The sequence below is a fragment of the Littorina saxatilis genome, linkage group LG6 (genome assembly GCF_037325665.1).
Source record: "Littorina saxatilis isolate snail1 linkage group LG6, US_GU_Lsax_2.0, whole genome shotgun sequence".
In the NCBI taxonomy this organism is placed as follows: Eukaryota; Metazoa; Mollusca; class Gastropoda; order Littorinimorpha; family Littorinidae; genus Littorina; species Littorina saxatilis.
In genome coordinates, this window is record NC_090250.1 from 49,352,448 (window position 1) to 49,371,881 (window position 19,434).

At 43.6% G+C, this 19,434-nt stretch overlaps 1 protein-coding gene across 3 annotated transcripts; it reads left to right on the top strand.

The window, feature by feature from the left end:
- Nucleotides 1-751: 751 nt before the first annotated feature.
- On the top strand, nt 752-18,615 carry LOC138969438 (nucleoporin p54-like). Of its 3 annotated transcripts, none has more exons than XR_011456460.1 (11): nt 752-1,146; nt 2,711-2,794; nt 3,357-3,586; nt 5,521-5,705; nt 11,444-11,643; nt 12,287-12,435; nt 13,233-13,340; nt 13,788-13,907; nt 15,306-15,416; nt 16,595-17,545; nt 17,610-18,615. XR_011456460.1 is itself a non-coding variant. In XM_070342229.1 (10 exons), exons 1-10 carry the CDS (start codon nt 768-770, stop codon nt 16,706-16,708), a joined length of 1,680 nt encoding a protein of 559 aa, XP_070198330.1. In that variant the 5' UTR covers nt 752-767; the 3' UTR covers nt 16,709-18,615. The 3 variants fall into 3 exon arrangements, 1 of the variants encoding a protein (XP_070198330.1); XR_011456461.1 differs by having other exon boundaries at nt 17,674-18,615; XM_070342229.1 differs by having other exon boundaries at nt 16,595-18,615.
- The last annotated feature ends 819 nt before the right edge of the window (nt 18,616-19,434 follow it).

Consider the following 19,434-nt stretch of genomic DNA (forward strand, 5'->3'; position numbering starts at 1 on the left):
AGAGAGATAACTGGCGGAAACCTTCCTATTGACTTGTTGGTCACGGAGCCTCTGTTCTCCCTGACTGATTCACTGGATTTTGACCGTTTGATTTTAGTTATTGGACCTTTTGATTTTAGTTATTGGACATTTTTGGCTCAGCCGCTCATAACAGATTTAGAATGTGTTTGCCCATAGTAAAATCTTTGTCTGCAGCAAACACAGAAAAATTTGCGACGGTGAAAAAGGGTGACATACATTGCTATATTTTGTGTGGCAAAATGAGTTTTTAATGTCCTTAATATTAAGAGCAAAGGATGCTGCATAACCACACACACACACACACAAAACATCCATTCTATCTTTCTGATTTAAAAAAGTTCAATCTTCTGAATGCAAAGGACCTAGAACCCAAGTTTCTGTGAATTGATCTTACGAGAATTAATTGAATACACGAGACTTACAGAGAATGTGCTCATATCGATACAGAGTTGCAAGCAAAAATGACCTTTTGATTTTAGTTATTGTAATTAATTTTTACAAAACCAGTTGGTATTCGGATGGGTTTGACCTGCTGATGATTTTAAAGAGGTAACTCGAATGTTACCCATTGTATCTGCATGAACGACAAGAAAGGGACTGAACAAAATGCTTTACTTTGCATCACTCCCAACATGAACGGAACGTGGTTCCCAATGAAAACAAGCAAAGTTCTTGTTTCCAAGGAAAGTTAACTCTCTGCGTCGAAGTAAGGGAAGTGACTCTCACTGCTGGCGCGTGAAAGCAAAATGGCGTTCAATTTCGGGGGATCGACTACCTCAACACCTTCTTTATTCGGTGGTACTGCCACATCCACCGCATCAACCGGTTTTGGTGGCTTTGGGGGTCTTGGCACAGGTACAACCGGTGGTGGCTTTGGCTTTGGTGGTCAGACAGCGACGACCCAGGGTACGACAGGATTTTCGTTCGGCCAACCGGCCGCATCCACCGCTGGCACAGGACTGTCGTTCGGCCTACCAGGCGCCACCACTACAGCCCCCACAGGCTTCGGTTTCGGCGCACCGGCCGCGAGCACTGGGAGTTTTGGGTTTGGGACGGGCACAACATCGTCAGCGCCTTCTTTTGGTGCCACGAGTGGATTCGGTGGTTTGGGATCAACGTCAACAGGTTAGTAGAGTCTAGAGATCTATACCTTCCTTTCTGTTCCAACCATTGTGTAAATCACCATGTACTGATGTAGCACCTTTTCTGGTTTGAGAGCATCCTTCAAAAATCAACAGCTGCTTCCCATGGTGTGGGAATATTTAATGACGAAGTTTGTAACAAACATAACTTCCTTATCAAAATTACTATTATTAGTGTGTTACAACTTACATGAGTAAATACTGCATTAATAATACTAATATTATTATGTAGTTTGATAACATTAACAAAGGTGGGGACGTAATAGACTAATGCTCTATTGACATAGACACCTGTGTGCCAGATTTTATCTGTACATCATATATATATACTCACGGAATAAAATAACTTAACATTGTTTAAAATGTGATATCTCAAAATCGGAAACAGTTACAGGAGTGATTTTTATACCAACGTAAAGCTTGTTCAATTGCTCATTATGGGCAAAAAACCGGAATAGTCTGGCTTGTTCCGTTTTTTTGCAATTTGAGCTCAAAGACGCATGGTGTCATTTTGGAGTTTACAAACTTAGCACTGTGTGTTTGACAGCGCTGTGCGTGCACTGATTGCCTGGTCACTCCAAATCTCCTAGCAACATCAGTATAAGTCATCCCTCCTCTCAACATCCCTATTGCGACGAGTCTATCGTTCACACACGTTCGTGGCATGGTAAAAGACAGAGTGGACAGTTTTGGGCAAAGAGAAAGAAACATTTTAGTGAGTTGTTCTCACTCACAAACAAACGGACAAACCAAAGGCAGTACTTTCATGCAATACTTCGTGGATAAGCAGCAGACCTTTTGCAGGTTTCAAGTACGGGTAGACGTGCCCCGAGAGTCAAAGAGTGCAGGCCTACCTGTTTACAGCACACACAGCGTGCACTGGCTGTCTGCAGCGTCGGCAAGCTTAGGCGTCAGTCTAGTAAACTCCAAAATGACACCATGCGTCTTTGAGGACCAATTGTGAAAAAACTAAGCAATCGAGAACATTCCAGTTTTTTTCCTCTTCTCAGGAATTGTTGGTTCTATGATCGTACCTCCCCGCTCTCCTGCAACTTTTTCCGATTTTTAGATATTAAATTTTAAAACATGTTAAGTTATTTTATTCCGTGAGTATATGTTCTGTATTGTTCATGATGTATCTCGAACATCCACATTAGCAAGCCATGCCCTTGGCCCCTATTCTGCTTATATCCAAATACGACACCTGACTCAGTGACACTAACACTACCAGGTTCTGTGATCTAGGCATGCTTTTCTTTGTCATGACTATTTGTGGACCCTGCTTACCAATGGCTGGACTGATTTCAGTAAAATAGTAATGATTGATTAGATTTATTTATTATCTAATTCTAATTACCTGGTCAGGTCAAATTAAAAAAACGGGAATGTTTGATTGCACTGTGCCTGTAGCCTCGTGCTTTTGGTGGAGAGAGAGGTGTACACTCTTGCTGTTTCAGTGTTTGGGTTTCTTCTCCATTCCAAACTCAAGCAACATGGAAACAAGTACTATGAAGTATGACAGGCTTTGTGTGTGTCTGATCTTGCAGGGTTTGGTGGCTTTGGTACCTCAGCAGGATTTGGTGGCACAGGCAGTACATTTGGCGCTGCAAAACCCACATCCTTTGGTTTCGGTGAGTCTGAAGATGAAGTTACATTTTTGTGAATTCAGAGTAGTTGTGGTATTTATTGGTATAATGTATTTTGTGCTGGGAGTGACTGGCAAATACTGATGTTTCAAGCGATGATTGTAGCTTTAAAACAAATGTGGTGTGGTAAATATTTGTAACTGTAGATGAGCGTTTAAAGTGAAAAGAAACAATCAAATATCCTTTAAAAGTTTTATGTTACAGTGTATAGTATAATTACACTTGTTTGAGATACTCAAATAGTGCGGCTGAATTGCAGTGTCTTGTCATTGCCTCCCTTCAAGAAGACAATATGAACACCTACAACGTTTATGAGACATGCATATTAATTGGAAGATTGTGAGAGTATATTTACCAAAGGGAACAGACCATAAGTTCTGGCTAATTTAAAATTATATTTGTGACTAGCACTAATTGTTGTGGAATGGTAACAGAGGTTAACAGTTAACAATAAAGATTAGTGGTGACATGAACTCAGAAGATAGTAAGAGTAAGATTAAGATTACATGCACACACACGAATGCATAGTTAACTTTCTTCTGATCAGGCCAGCCCCAGGCAGCAACACAACAGCCCCAGCAACAACAACAACAACAGCAACAGAATGCGCTGGCTAACCTGGCGATGGCCGTGTCCATGCCGCAGATCTTCGGAGATGAGCGCGACGCCATCATTGCCAGCTGGAACCAGCTGCAGGCTTGCTGGGGAACAGGCAAGGGATTCAGTCAGAGCGGGGTGGTTGACTTCAAACCAGACAATCCTTTCTGTCGTTTCAAGGTCTGTACTCTTCAGATAAATGATGTTTGGTTAGCAGCTTGGAGAGGGATGGGGGGGGGGGGGGGGGGGTCTAAATTAGGTGATTTTAAATGGGGAGTGCTACTGTTAATGCATGTAATGTTATATGTTGTAATGCCCAGAATGGGATGTTTATGTAAGTGTATGTACTTTGTCACTTTGCTCATGGTCAAGCCATCAGCTATCCAGCTATGCATTGGGAAAGTCATGTAAAGCAGGGATAGCCCGATCGTCTGCTAGTAGAAACCACCTGGGAACTCGCCCGCCTGGCCAGTGAAAATTCTGGTCAAATGCAACACTTTTGTTTTACTATCAAGTTTTAAAGCCATCTAAACATTGCAGATGCATGAACTGTGGTATGTGCCTGGCCGGTGAAATTTCTGGCGGGCTAGTCTTCAGTACTAGTTACTTTCTTGAAGTTACTCACCCGGCTGGCGAGTTAACAATTTGAGATTTGGCCATCCCTGTACAGTCTTCTGTCACACTCAGGCTGTAGCATACTCTGCCATTCAAAAAAGTCGAAACAATCATCAAGTCACTGTTGCCCTTAAGGGTAATGCTGTGGGCTACCAGTGTTGTTCCCAGACACAGAGGACAATTAAGGTCAGTTGCACCTGGCTTCTACACGGATATCTGTCAAAATGTCCTGGCCGTGGTAAATTGTGTGTCAGAAGACATCCTATGTCAAAGCTATCGGACATTAGCCCCAGATTGGGGTCAGAATAATGTGTCAGATCAAAAACATATGTGTAAATGACCGAAGAACGAGGCCTGGGAACAACACTGGGCTACTCCACTGTTCCCAGCGGTTGGAACGTTAATCAAATAATTGGGTGTTTTTTGGTGGTCATCTGCAGGAAGTAGACTTTGCCATTATTTTATTTTCTCTCTCTCACATGTACACATTCCTACGTACCATTCATTGTTGCCTTTTCTGTCACACACTGGCCTGTAGGCTGATACATGTAATTGTATACCATTGCTGTCATTACGCTTTAGGCAAAAAAAAAAGGTCTGTTTACGGTAACATAGGCCAAAAAAATAGGGTCAGTAGGTCGGGATTTTTTTTTTTTTTTTTTCCTCCAAAAAACCATAGTTTTACGTTATTTTGCCCAAAAAACAAGATTTTTTTTTCTTTTTTTCCCAAATGCCAAAAAAAAAGTCAAGGGTCGCTCGAAAAAACTAGGGTCGGTCGGGTTACCGTAAACAGACCTATTTTTTTTTTTGGCCTTAGACTACTCTGTCAATGTTGCTAGTTCTCTGTCACACACTGGCCTGTAGGCTAATACCTGTATACCATTGCTGTCATTACGCTTTAGACTACTCTGTCAATGTTGCTAGTTCTCTGTCACACACTGGCCTGTAGGCTAATACCTGTATACCATTGCTGTCATTACGCTTTAGACTACTCTGTCAATGTTGCTAGTTCTCTGTCACACACTGGCCTGTAGGCTAATACATGTATACCATTGCTGTCATTACGCTTTAGACTACTCTGTCAATGTTGCTGGTTCTCTGTCACACACTGGCCTGCAGGCTAATACATGTATACCATTGCTGTCATTACGCTTTAGACTACTCTGTCAATGTTGCTGGTTCTCTGTCACACACTGGCCTGTAGGCTAATACATGTATACCATTGCTGTCATTACGCTTTAGACTACTCTGTCAATGTTGCTGGTTCTCTGTCACACACTGGCCTGCAGGCTAATACCTGTATACCATTGCTGTCATTACGCTTTAGACTACTCTGTCAATGTTGCTAGTTCTCTGTCACACACTGGCCTGTAGGCTAATACCTGTATACCATTGCTGTCATTACGCTTTAGACTACTCTGTCAATGTTGCTATTTCTCTGTCACATGCTGGCTGACGGCTACTCTGTCACTCATGGTTGCTATTTCTCTATAACGCAGGCTGTAGGCTACACAGCCATTCCCACTGGACGTAATGAGGATGGCCTGGTGGCGCTGGTGCTAAAAAAGAAGCAAGAGGAGGTAACTGCAGCCCAGACGCAGGTGGTGGACACCATCACCAAGATCCTGGGAAAACCCAACCTCAGTGTGTGCGTGGAGGGTGTCCGACCTGTGCCCGAAGACAGGTGAGATTTTGTGAAAACGCAAACTGAGTGTGTGCGTTGAGGGTCTCAGTCCTGTGCCCGAAGACAGGTAAGATTTTGTGAAAACGCAAACTGAGTGTGTGCGTTGAGGGTCTCAGACCTGTGCCCGAAGACAGGTGAGATTTTGTGAAAACCCAACCTCAGTTTGTGCGGGGAGGGTCTAAGACCTGTGCCCAAAGACAGGTGAGATTTTGTGAAAACGCAAATTCGGTGTGTGCGTGGAGGGTCTAAGACCTGTGCCCGAAGACAGGTGAGATTTTGTGAAAACCCAACCTCAGTTTGTGCGGGGAGGGTCTAAGACCTGTGCCCGAAGACAGGTGAGATTTTGTGAAAACGCAAACTGAATGTGTGCGTTGAGGGTCTCAGACCTGTGCCCGAAGACAGGTAAGATTTTGTGAAAACCCAACCTCAGTTTGTGCGGGGAGGGTCTAAGACCTGTGCCCGAAGACAGGTGAGATTTTGTGAAAACGCAAACTGAGTGTGTGCGTGGAGGGTCTAAGACCTGTGCCCGAAGACAGGTGAGATTTTGTGAAAACGCAAACTGTGTGTGTGGAGGGTCTAAGACCTGTGCCCGAAGACAGGTGAGATTTTGTGAAAACCCAACCTCAGTGTGTGCGTGGAGGGTGTCCGACCTGTGCCCGAAGACAGGTGAGATTTTGTGAAAACGCAAACTGAGTGTGTGCGTTGAGGGTCTCAGACCTGTGCCCGAAGACAGGTGAGATTTTGTGAAAACGCAAACTGAGTGTGTGCGTTGAGGGTCTCAGTCCTGTGCCCGAAGACAGGTGAGATTTTCTGAAAACGCAAACTGTGTGTGTGGAGGGTCTAAGACCTGTGCCCGAAGACAGGTGAGATTTTGTGAAAACGCAAACTGAGTGTGTGCGTGGAGGGTCTAGGACCTGTGCCCGAAGACAGGTGAGATTTTGTGAAAACGCAAACTGAGTGTGTGCGTTGAGGGTCTCAGACCTGTGCCCGAAGACAGGTAAGATTTTGTGAAAACCCAACCTCAGTTTGTGCGGGGAGGGTCTAAGACCTGTGCCCGAAGACAGGTGAGATTTTGTGAAAACCCAACCTCAGTTTGTGCGGGGAGGGTCTAAGACCTGTGCCCGAAGACAGGTGAGATTTTGTGAAAACCCAACCTCAGTTTGTGCGGGAAGGGTCTAAGAACTGTGCCCGAAGACAGGTGAGATTTTGTGAAAACCCAACCTCAGTTTGTGCGGGGAGGGTCTAAGAACTGTGCCCGAAGACAGGTGAGATTTTGTGAAAATCCAACCTCAGTTTGTGCGGGGAGGGTCTAAGAACTGTGCCCGAAGACAGGTGAGATTTTGTGAAAACCCAACCTCAGTTTGTGCGGGGAGGGTCTAAGAACTGTGCCCGAAGACAGGTAAGATTTTGTGAAAACGCAAACTGAGTGTGTGCGTGGAGGGTCTCCGACCTGTGCCCGAAGACAGGTAAGATTTTGTGAAAACCCAACCTCAGTTTGTGCGGGGAGGGTCTAAGACCTGTGCCCGAAGACAGGTGAGATTTTGTGAAAACGCAAACTGAGTGTGTGCGTTGAGGGTCTCAGACCTGTGCCCGAAGACAGGTAAGATTTTGTGAAAACCCAACCTCAGTTTGTGCGGGAAGGGTCTAAGACCTGTGCCCGAAGACAGGTGAGATTTTGTAAAAACCCAACCTCAGTTTGTGCGGGGAGGGTCTAAGACCTGTGCCCGAAGACAGGTGAGATTTTGTGAAAACCCAACCTCAGTTTGTGCGGGAAGGGTCTAAGACCTGTGCCCGAAGACAGGTGAGATTTTGTGAAAACCCAACCTCAGTTTGTGCGGGGAGGGTCTAAGACCTGTGCCCGAAGACAGGTGAGATTTTGTGAAAACGCAAATTCGGTGTGTGCGTTGAGGGTCTCAGACCTGTGCCCGAAGACAGGTGAGATTTTGTGAAAACGCAAATTCGGTGTGTGCGTTGAGGGTCTCCGACCTGTGCCCGAAGACAGGTAAGATTTTGTGAAAACCCAACCTCAGTTTGTGCGGGGAGGGTGTCCGACCTGTGCCCGAAGACAGGTGAGATTTTGTGAAAACGCAAACTGAGTGTGTGCGTGGAGGGTCTCAGTCCTGTGCCCGAAGACAGGTGAGATTTTGTGAAAACGCAAACTGAGTGTGTGCGTTGAGGGTCTCAGACCTGTGCCCGAAGACAGGTAAGATTTTGTGAAAACGCAAACTGAGTGTGTGCGTGGAGGGTCTAAGACCTGTGCCCAAAGACAGGTGAGATTTTGTGAAAACGCAAATTCGGTGTGTGCGTTGAGGGTCTCAGACCTGTGCCCGAAGACAGGTGAGATTTTGTGAAAACGCAAATTCGGTGTGTGCGTTGAGGGTCTCAGACCTGTGCCCAAAGACAGGTGAGATTTTGTGAAAACCCAAACTTAGTGTGAGAGTGGAGGGTGTCAGGCCCATGCATAAAGACAGGGGCGGGGATATAGCTCAGTTGGTAGCGCGCTGGATTTGTATTCAGTTGGTCGCTGTCAGCGCGAGTTCGATCCCAGGTTCGGCGGAAATTTATTTCACAGAGTCAACTTTGTGTGCAGACTCTCTTCGGTGTCCGAACCACCCCCCGTGTATACTACATTGGGTGTGCACGTTAAAGATCCCACGATTGACAAAAGGGTCTTTCCTGGCAAAATTGCTTAGGCACAGTTAATAATTGTCTACCATACCCGTGTGACTTGGAATAAGGCCGTGAAAGGTACATATGCGCCGACATGGCTGCAATCCACTGGCCGTATAAAATTTCATCTCACACGGCATCACTGCAGAGCGCCTAGAACTGTACCCACGGAATATGCGCGATATAAGCCTCATTGATTGATTGATTGATTGAGATCCTGGGAAATCCCAAACTTTGTGTGTGTGGTGGGGGGGGGTGTGGGTTGTACTGCTCAAAGACAGGTAGGATCCTGGGAAAACCTACCTTCAGTATATATAATTGGTGTCTGGCCTGAAGGCAAGTGAGAACCCACCCTCAGTGTGGTTGTGTGGAGGGCATTGTGTCTGGCCTGAAGGCAAGTGAGAACCCACCCTCAGTGTATGTGGGGAGGGTGCCAGGCCTGTACCCGAAGACAGGTGTGTGATGAGTGTTATTCTGACTGCCATTTCTGTACAGTTTTAACTTTTGGTGATGCAAAGGTACCTCTGTTAAACGACTTTGAAAATGTAACTGAAATGTGGTTGTTATACTGAGGGGTCGTAAAAAAGAGTTTTATTTTGTTAACGTCCATGTCGGGGTAGTTAGTGGTTTAGAGTCACATGGGCGTTTTGCTTGATGCTTCCCGCAATGTGATCATGCTCTTCTTCCTTTAAACGGTTATTGTAACTAGTTAACATTTTGCTTATTTTACCCAGTCCCATAACTTCTCGGCGGTTAATGTTTGCAATAAACACACAGGGATCAAACGAAAGCAGACGCATCAATGACTATACTACTCATACGATACCAGCCAAAAGTTTGGATTTAAAACAAAGTTATGTGTCCAAGACGCATGATGCTAACCTTTTGCTGATGTAAAAAGCTGTGACAGTGTGTTGAAATTGATGCAATTGTAGGTTACGGGTGGAGATTTTTCCGATCTCCCAGGTCAACTTATGTGCAGACCTCCTAGTGCCTTATCCCCCTTTGTGTGTACACGCAAGCACAAGACCAAGTGCACACGGAAAAGATCCTGTAATCCATGTCAGACTCTGGATCAGTGGGTTTTAGAAACACAAAAATGTACCCAGCATGCTTCCTCCGAAATCGGCATATGCTGCCTGAATGGCGGGGTAAAAACGGCCATAGACATACCGTATTTGACGGATTACAAGACGCACCGTTTTATAAGCCGCACCCTTGAATTTAAAAAAAAAAATTGGGACGAGCCACGTATAGGCCGCGTCACTATATTAGCCGCCGTCGAAAAAAATATAATCAGATCGTGTCAATCAATCAAAACAACCAGGCAAACGAAAGTACGGTATTTGGCGAAATCGGCTCCGAGAATAAACAAGTGAAACAAAGAAGAAAAGTGAAAAAGTTTGAAGAAAAATATCACACACACACTTTGTAACCAACACACATGTAGTCCCATCCGGAATAAGCTTTTTTGGGATGATTTACGACTTTTGCGCACATTTCGAGCAGACGAAAACACAACATGGCGGCTCTCGCTCCCCCAACTATAGCGAGACACAAAAAAACGAAAAAAAGTCGCGGGTTGTAGTCCGTCAAATACGGTAAAAACCCACTCATGCAAACACATGAGTGAACGTGGGAGTTTCAGCCCATGAAAGAAGAAGATGCAATTGTAGCAAAAAGCATCAATTTGATGCTGATCTTTGACTCATGCTGTACATTTTAATTTAGTTGTCAAGGGACATAACAACACTGCCATACTGTTGGTTTGAGTCATTTAGGACACTACACCTCTCACCTTCATACTTCACTGACGTCATTCTGCAGAGAATTTCTTTTTGGAAGTTGTTTATTCACCCAAGTAGGCAAAGGTGCATGGCTTTTTGTCTTTGAGTGATTACCGTACTTTCCGGGTCATAAGGCGCGACTTTTTTCCTCGAGTTCGACCCCTGCGTCTTGTATAACGAAGCGCCTAATCCGTGTATGAAATAGGAAAAAAATCAAAGAGACCGCCTGAGTACCAGTCAAACAACTTGTGATAATGCATGTTTCAGCTACTTCTTCTTCTGCGTTCGTGGGCTGAAACTCCCACGTTCACTCATGTTTTTGCACGAGTGGATTTTTACGTGTATGACCGTTTTTACCCCGCCATTTAGGCAGCCATACGCCGCTTTCGGAGGAATCTTGCTAGGTAGTTTCGTGTTTCCAAGACCCACCAAACTCTGACATGGATTACAGGATCTTTTCCGTGCGCATTTGGTCTTGTGCTTGCGTGTACACACGAAGGGGGTTAAGTCACTAGCAGGTCTGCACATAAGTTGACCTGGGAGATCGGAAAAATCTCCACTCTTAACCCACCAGACGGCAGCGACTGGGATTCGATCTCACGACCTCCCGATTAGGAGGCCGACGTCTTACCACCACGCCACTGCGCCCGTCTGCATGTTTCAGCTACTAGGTACTGCCCTGGCCAAGTTTCCTCGAGCTCTCAAGCCACCCAGCTATCACAATGGACCTGCCTTTGATCTCGCCGCACACACAGAGCACACATATTTCCACTCTGTTAAACTCGGTCACTGACCGGTCACTGACCCCGGTGCAGGAAGTGTTTCCTCTCTCAGATATGACAGGGGAACCACCTCTCATGGCAAAAACTGGGTCATTTCCACTCTGTATTCTTCCTTTGATGTGCGGCTTATTTTCATTCTTCGACCGTTTGTTACCGGTATACTTTTTCAATTTTGGTGCGCCCTATCGGCCCCCTGCGCCCAATGGGTGACTGGATTACAATTTTTGTTAAAAAGAAGGGGGTGCGCCTTTTGCGCTGTAGCGCCTTGTCACCCGGAAAATATGGTAAACGTCACCTAATCAGTTCTTGTAGATGTAGCAGACAGATTCTCACAAAAGTTTACAGAAGGGGACAGATGTTTGTGGGGGATGGGGTGCGTTCTGGGAAAAAAAAACAACCTTTTATGTGGAAAGTCATTCAAAGTTATCATTTCATGACATTTTTACCAAGTACAGCATCCTGCTATGCATCTCACTATAAAAATCAGAATGTCTTGCAGGACGGAAATTGTGATCTACGTGATAGAGCGACCGCCTCAGGGTCCGGCAAAACGCATCGCGGCCAAAGAACTGTGTGCGTTTCTACAGCAACAGATGCAATGGCACCAGCTGAGTGTCCAACTGGCGGCAGAGAGCATGGCACCCAGGATGGGGTGGTCAGCCGAACAGATCAAACAGTACCTGGACACGCCCCCCGCAGGTGAGAGTGTGCTTGACGTGCATGGATTTGGGGGGATTTTTTTCTTACTTTTACAGGCAAGAGTATTCGACTGTCAAATGTGTGTCGTCTTGTAATTTTACAATCCTCTTCTCATGTAGTTTATGGGAAGTGTCATCTGTTTACAATTGTGTGTGTGTTTGTGTCCAGTTTTTCACACACACACACACACACACGCACACTCATTAGTAAACAATAAATATATGTTGAAATATATTAAATATGATAACAAATTAATGACAAGAAGAGCCAACCCTGCATCCAAACACTACTGAACATTATGAGTAATCAATGATTCATAATGTTCAGTAGTGTTTGGATGCAGGGTTGGCTCTCCTTGTCAACAATGTTTCATGTTTAATATATTTCAACATTTATTTTTTTTCTAATTTCTCATGTATTCATTTATTTGAAATTAATCCTGGCATTATTTGAAGACACATTGGCAGATTGTGGAGTAATTGGATTTGGGCCAGCTGTCAGCCTCTGGACATTTTTGCATTAACGTTAGAAATAAAATAGAGAGAAAATGACCTATTGATTTTTCAGTGATCAAGGAGCAGACATTGTGTTGATTTGTTAGATAACTCATGCAATATTGTGTTGATCTGTCTGAACTTTTCAGGAATCGATCCGTTGCTGTGGCGACAAGCGAAGCTGGACAACCCTGACTCAGGGAAGCTTGTTCCTGTGGCGATGGTTGGTTTCCGAGAGTTACAGCGGCGGCTCAAACACCAGGAGGAGGAGACAAGACTTCATCAACAGAGGCTGGATGTGAGTCGCTCAGCCATTTCTTTCTTCACTTTATTGAGTAGTTTCAGTATTGGTGGAGAGCGTTTGCGTACTGCCAAAGATGGACAAAAATGCTTTGTTGAGAATGTGTGTTGTAATGAAAAGTCCTGTTCCTGGCTATAACATTGGGTTGTTTTTTGAGGCCATTTTTGTAGTTACACATGCTTAGTAGAAATAGTCATCCTTCCTGTTTTTACACCCCCGGTATAGGGGTGTGTATAGGTTTCGGTTGATGTGTTTGTGTGTTTGTGTTCGCATATAGATCTCAAGAATGAACGGACCGATCGTCACCAAACTTGGTGAACAGGTTCTATACATTCCTGAGACGGTCCTTACAAAAATTGGGACCAGTCAAACACACGGTTAGGGAGTTATTGGTGGATTAAGATTCTACAAGGACTTATAGAGGGACATATTAATGGTCAAAGGGAAATAACCTTCTCAGTTGGTGGCAGTGAGAATGGTTATTTCCCTTTGACCAACGGGGGTGTTTTTCCTACCTCGGAGGAATTTCTTGTTTACTGGAGACTTGTAGAAACCCAGTGTTTGTGTGTGCATACATGTGTGTTTTAGAAGGGTTCACAGACTCTTTTGTGTTCACTTGCTTGTTTAGAGCTCTGTATTTTGAAAAGCTTTTGGCCTTGGTCGGCATGACCTGAAGTGAAAACGTAAGCTTGACTGGTCTGTATGCGTGCATACAAGCATTTATGTGGGGTTTTTTGTATGTTGATGGTTGCGAGGTATTTGATTACAAATAAGAGTAATGTCTTGGTGTGCAGGTGATTGCGGGAGACCTGGGTCAGTTACAGACTCAACACAGCCAGACACTGGCCAAACTGGACGACTACAAGAGGAAACACCTGGAACTCGGTCATCGCCTACTGAAGGTATGCTGACACAGACACACACACACACCCAACCCCACCACATCCTTCCCTGACTAACCTTCCTTTCCTTTTGTGCTGCCATACTCCAGGGTGACTTCTGCTGCAAAGCGCACATGCTTGCATGCATTATACGTATGCGGGCAGGTACACACAGACACAGGGATGTACCAATGCACGCAAAAAACCACACACACACACACACACATGATTTAGGGGAATCATACACATACACACCCTAGCTCAGATGTTCAGAGTGTCATGTACAAATCTGAGTGATGGCGATTTTTGAAGCTGTTTCACAAAGCTTCAGGAGCTTTGATTAGAATCATTTCAAAGATAATAACACTAGCCATGCTTGGAGTAAGGTAGTGCTAGACTGTATAGGTGTGGCCTGCAGGTATGTCGGTGATAGCCACCTGACCTCCTCTCATTGTGTGTACCTTTCAGGTGGTCGTAAAGCAGGAGATCTGCAGGAAGCTGGGCTATGCAGTACAGGTGGAGGAGGAGATGCTGAAGGTGCAGCTAGAACATCTGCAGGTGGAACTCAACCACCCCACACAGTTCAAGGTCAGTGTGCTCATGTGAAGGGCAAAAACTTTGGTGTTAGGCTCATATTTCTGGCAACACAGAGAAGGATTTTGCCAGAGCAAGCACAAAATGTAGCACTTTAAGTTTAAACATTCATAATGAAATCAGCAGGTTACTCTGATTATCAGTTTAGCCTGCTGCACTCTTATTTATTTATTTATATGGGAGATTTATATAGCGCTTGACGTTCTCTAAGCGCTTTACATATTAATTTCTGGCGTGTGAGATGGAATTATTTTACACAATATATCGCGCATTCACATCGGCCAGTAAATCTCAAGCCATTACGGCGAATATTTACTTTTTACGGCCTATTATTCCAAGTCACACGGGTATTTGGTGGACATTTTTTATCTATGCCTATACATTTTTGCCAGGAAAGACCCTTTTGTCAATCGTGGGATTTTTAACGTGCACACCCCAATGTAGTGTACACAGCCTCAGAAGATCATTTGACTTACCTTCAGCCAGGAAGATAAGTTGCAAAAGGAATTGTAATTTGAAAGAACATTTTGAGGACAAATTTATTGACTTCAGTCTAAATGCTAAGACGCTGCAACTACATGGACCCTGTCTAGGGGGAGGTAACTCCCCCCCTCCCCCCCCCCCCAAATGCGGTGGGTCCGTTGCCATGGTTAGGCGTTGGCCAGAGTTACCTCCTATGACGGTGTTATTAGTCATGTATAGCTCTCACGAGAGGTTCCGCCATTTTATCATTACCACTTTTCAGCAGACGTGTAAAAGAAAAATCAAACATAAATTGTTGTGTGCTGCAGAAGTTCAATAACAGATTAACGCTTGTGAGAGAGGGACAAGGTATCAGCAAAAGGAACTGGACTTGCTGCAAACGATTGATTCATTTAATTAAAAGTATTAACTGTATCTTTTTTTATGTCATTTTTTTTTTATTTTGTATTAATAATTGAATACATCATTATTTTGAATGAGTAATATGAAGTGTGGAGTGCAGGCATGTTTATTTTTATGACTGAATGTGATGTGAGGAAATGTACTAAGTTGTGTGATTTCTGCATGTGCTGCGATCCTATTACTGTACTATTTATTGTGTGCAACAATCCAAAAGACAAAATTCTGTTTGTACCTACACTAAGACAATAAAGTTGAGTTGTATTGTATTTAATTGTATTGTATTGAGTTGTATTGTTTTGTATTGTATTGAGTTGTATTGTGTTGTATTGTGTTGTATTGTATTGTGTTGAGTTGTATTGTATTGAGTTGTATTGTGTTGTATTGTATTGTATTGTATTGTATTGTGTTGTGTTGTGTTGTGTTGTATTGTATTGAGTTGTATTGTATTGAGTTGTATTGTATTGTATTGTATTGTATTGTATTGTATTGTACTGTTGTGTGCTTCAGGGTCGGCTGAATGAGCTGATGTCACAGATACGCATGCAGAGCCAGGCCGGGTTTGGCCGAGACGAGCCAACCTACCAGATGGACACCAATATGCAGGCAGAGATCAAACTGGTATGTGTTTGCGGATCTCTATGTGTATGTGTGTGTATCTGTGTGTGTGTGTGTGTGTGTGTGTGTGTGTGTGTGTGTGTGTGTCTGTGTGTGTGTGTGTGTCTGTGTGTGTGTGTGTCTGTGTGTGTGTGTGTGTGTGTGTGTGTTGATCTGTGTGTGTGTGTGTGTGTGTGTGTGTGTGTGTGTCTGTGTGTCTGTGTGTGTGTGTGTGTTGATCTGTGTGTGTGTGTGTGTGTGTGTGTGTGTGTGTGTGATCTCTGTGTGTGTGTGTGTGTGATCTGTGTGTGTGTGTCGTGTGGTGTGTGTGTGATCTCTGTGTGTATCTGTGTGTGTGTGTGTGTGTGTGTGTGTGTGTGTGTGTGTTGATCTCTGTGTGTGTATGCTGTTAAAAATTGTGCTGTGCAAACATGCATGTTTACTACATCTACAGACTGTATTCATGCATAATGAGTGTTGTGAAGTAAACAGAAACGTTTCTATAGTTTCTCCTCAGGCACCCTCGCTGACCCTTTGCACTTGACTTTTCTAGAGCTCAAGGCCTCACTTGACTTTTCTAGAGCTCAAGGCCTCACTTGACTTTTCTAGAGCTCAAGGCCTCACTTGACTTTTCTAGAGCTCAAGGCCTCACTTAAATTTTCCAGAGCTCAAGGCCTCACTTGACTTTTCTAGAGCTCAAGACCTCACTTGACTTTTCTAGAGCACAAGGCCTCACTTGACTTTTCTAGACCTCAAGGCCTCACTTGACTTTTCTAGAGCTCAAGGCCTCACTTGACTTTTCTAGACCTCAAGGCCTCACTTGACTTTTCTAGACCTCAAGGCCTCACTTGACTTTTCTAGAGCTTAAGGCCTCACTTGACTTTTCTAGAGCTCAAGGCCTCACTTGACTTTTGTAGAGCTCAAGGCCTCACTTGACTTTCCTAGAGCTCAAGGCCTCACTTGACTTTTCTAGAGCTCAAGGCTTCACTTGACTTTTCTAGAGCTCAAGGCCTCACTTGACTTTTCTAGAGCTCAAGGCCTCACTTGACTTTTCTAGAGCTCAAGGCCTCACTTGACTTTTCTAGAGCTCAAGGCCTCACTTGACTTTTCTAGAGCTCAAGGCCTCACTTGACTTTTCTAGAGCTCAAGGCCTCACTTGACTTTTCTAGAGCTCAAGGCCTCACTTGCTTTTTTGTGAACAGATTCTAAAACAGCAGCAAGAGGGCCTTCAGCACCTGATTGATGTCATCAAGGACGACTCCAAGGATCTGAATCGCATGGAACAGGCTCTGGACACTTCCACCATCACACGTTAAAAACTCGGCCGATGTCACACGGCTCTGGGTGAAAGTGCTGAGTTTGATCTGATCTTCATTGCTCACAGGATAAGTACACATATATATATCAAAAGCTACAGCGTGCTGAGTTTGATGTGATCTTCTTGGCAAAAAAGATAAGTACACAGATATCACAAGCTACAGCGTGCTGAGTTGTGATCTGCATGGCAAAAAAATAGAAGTACACAGATATCAAAAGCTACAGCGTGCTGAGTTTGATGTGATCTTCTTGGCAAAAAAGATAAGTACACAGATATCAAAAGCTACAGCGTGCTGAGTTTGATGTGATCTTCAGAAGAGAATGTGACCAGGACTGATGGAAGAACAGAACTGCCTGGACACTCCCAACAAGGAAAGTAATGAAGGAGATCAGCCGGTCTCATTTTTCACCGTGAGGGTGAAAACTTACATTTCTCACAGGACTCGGCAGACTTTTGATACTGTGATTCAGGCAAAGGGAGGTAACAATTGTCTGGACACACCCAGGAAACAAAATACCTGATCAGTCGACTTGCACTGTGTAGCGTTGGTACTGGTACGGGAAGAGTCACACTAAAACATTAACGTGTAAACCCTGCTTTCCTTGACAACATCAACGTCTTGGAACAGACACTGACTGCTGTTTTGGAATTTTAGTGTAGAATCTGGCATATAAAAACAATTCAATTTACAACATGGTTTGGGATAAGGGGATTTATGTCATTTGAAATGTTGCAGACCCATGTGGTTGTTTATTTACAACTGGTATTTCTTTGAAGTATGAGTTCTGGCTCTCACAAAAACAAGGTAATCTGTCGCGCCAACTGGTCAGACCAGGTGATACACGCACTGAGTACACTGTTTGCAGGAACTAATCTGTCGCGCCAACTGGTCAGACCAGGTGATACACGCACTGAGTACACTGTTTGCAGGAACTAATCTGTCGCGCCAACTGGTCAGACCAGGTGATACACGCACTGAGTACACTATGTTTGCAGGAACGAATTTGTCAAATAAAATATCAACACGGATGTATTGGTGGTTGCTGATTTTCTGGTATCATATTTGACACAGAATGGTAAATATCAAGTGTTTTCTTCTGGAAGCTTGGATCAGTGTGTAAATTAATTTAGTAGATATCAGGCTGTGCATGCACACTTTCAATGACATGCAAGACAATAATAATAATAATAATGATAATAATATGTGAGATTTGTAGAGAGCTTGACATTCTCTAAGCGCTTTACAATGAAAAACCAACATATACATATACAAAGCGAAGTGAAAAAGCATGTGTAGCAGCATTCAGCACACACGTGAACAACGAAACACTGTGCATCAATACAAGCTGCAAGCATACTAACACAGGCAATACATTCAAACACCTGATCAAAAATGCACATTGAAACACAAATTAATCAAATTACTGTGTGAATACATCCTTTGTCTGGTGAACCTGTATGCGGGTTTTGATTGTGTATATTGTGTTGATTAGTCGTAAGTGTGTGTCTTTTATGTTGGGGCCCCCCCCAAAAATAGTCTGTTTACGGTAACCCGACCGACCCTATTTTTTTTCGCGCGACCCTAGACTTTTTTTTTGGCATTTGGGGGAGAAAAAAAAAAGAAAAAAAAGGGGTTTTTTTTTTTTGCAAAATAATGTAAAAATATGGTTTTTGGGAGAGAAAAAAACAAACCAAAAAAAACAAATCCCGACCTACCGACCCTATTTTTTGGGCCTATGTTACCATAAACAGACCTATTTTTTGGGGGGGGCCTTGTAGGTTATTGTATGAATGTGTGATCAGCTGTTATATGGATGAATTAAATGGAAGAATTGTGTATGTATCCCTTATGTCTGACATCAGCCAGGATAAACCATGAATGTTTTTTGAAGTATTGTGTGTGATTATGTGGACAACTATGTATGAATGATCAGAGTATTGTGGAAGTCTTATTAGGGTGTTAGTTAAAAATGAAGACTGTATATTGAAGAAGTGTGTGTATTCCTTTTGAGCCCACCTAATGTATGAATGAATGGGTTAGTTTGTAAGTTTTCTCCCTTTATGTGTTCACTCAATGTATGAAAGGTAACTGTTCAAGGAATTGTTGGATTGTGCAGTTTGTCTGTACAGTAACTGTGTGAGTCAATAAATGTGTCTGAAATGTATACATACATTTATTGAATGGTGCTTCTAATTTGTCCATGGGCAGGCTAGAAGGCTGAAAGAACGGGCATGTGTGATGAAGAAGGTCTGACATCTGTACAGATGAATTAAAGTAAATGTTTACTCAAAATGCTGCTCATGTGGTCATTTGTGACTTATTTGTAAAGAGAAGGAGCATGTTCACGCACACACACACACACACTCTGTAACTCTCTCCCACAGATACACACACGTACGCACACACACACTCTGTAACTCTCTCCCACAGATACACACACGTACGCACACACACACTCTGTAACTCTCTCCCACAGATACACACACACACGTACGCACACACACACTCTGTAACTCTCTCCCACAGATACACACACACGTACACACACACACACACACACTCTGTAACTCTCTCCCACAGATACACACACACACAAATACTTATTATTTTTATTTCAACAACTACATGAATAAGTGAAGGTAAAACAAAGTTTAAACAGTCAACACCGCTTAATATCACAATCTAATTTTTAGTTTTCTCCAGAAAACTGATGCATGTGTGTC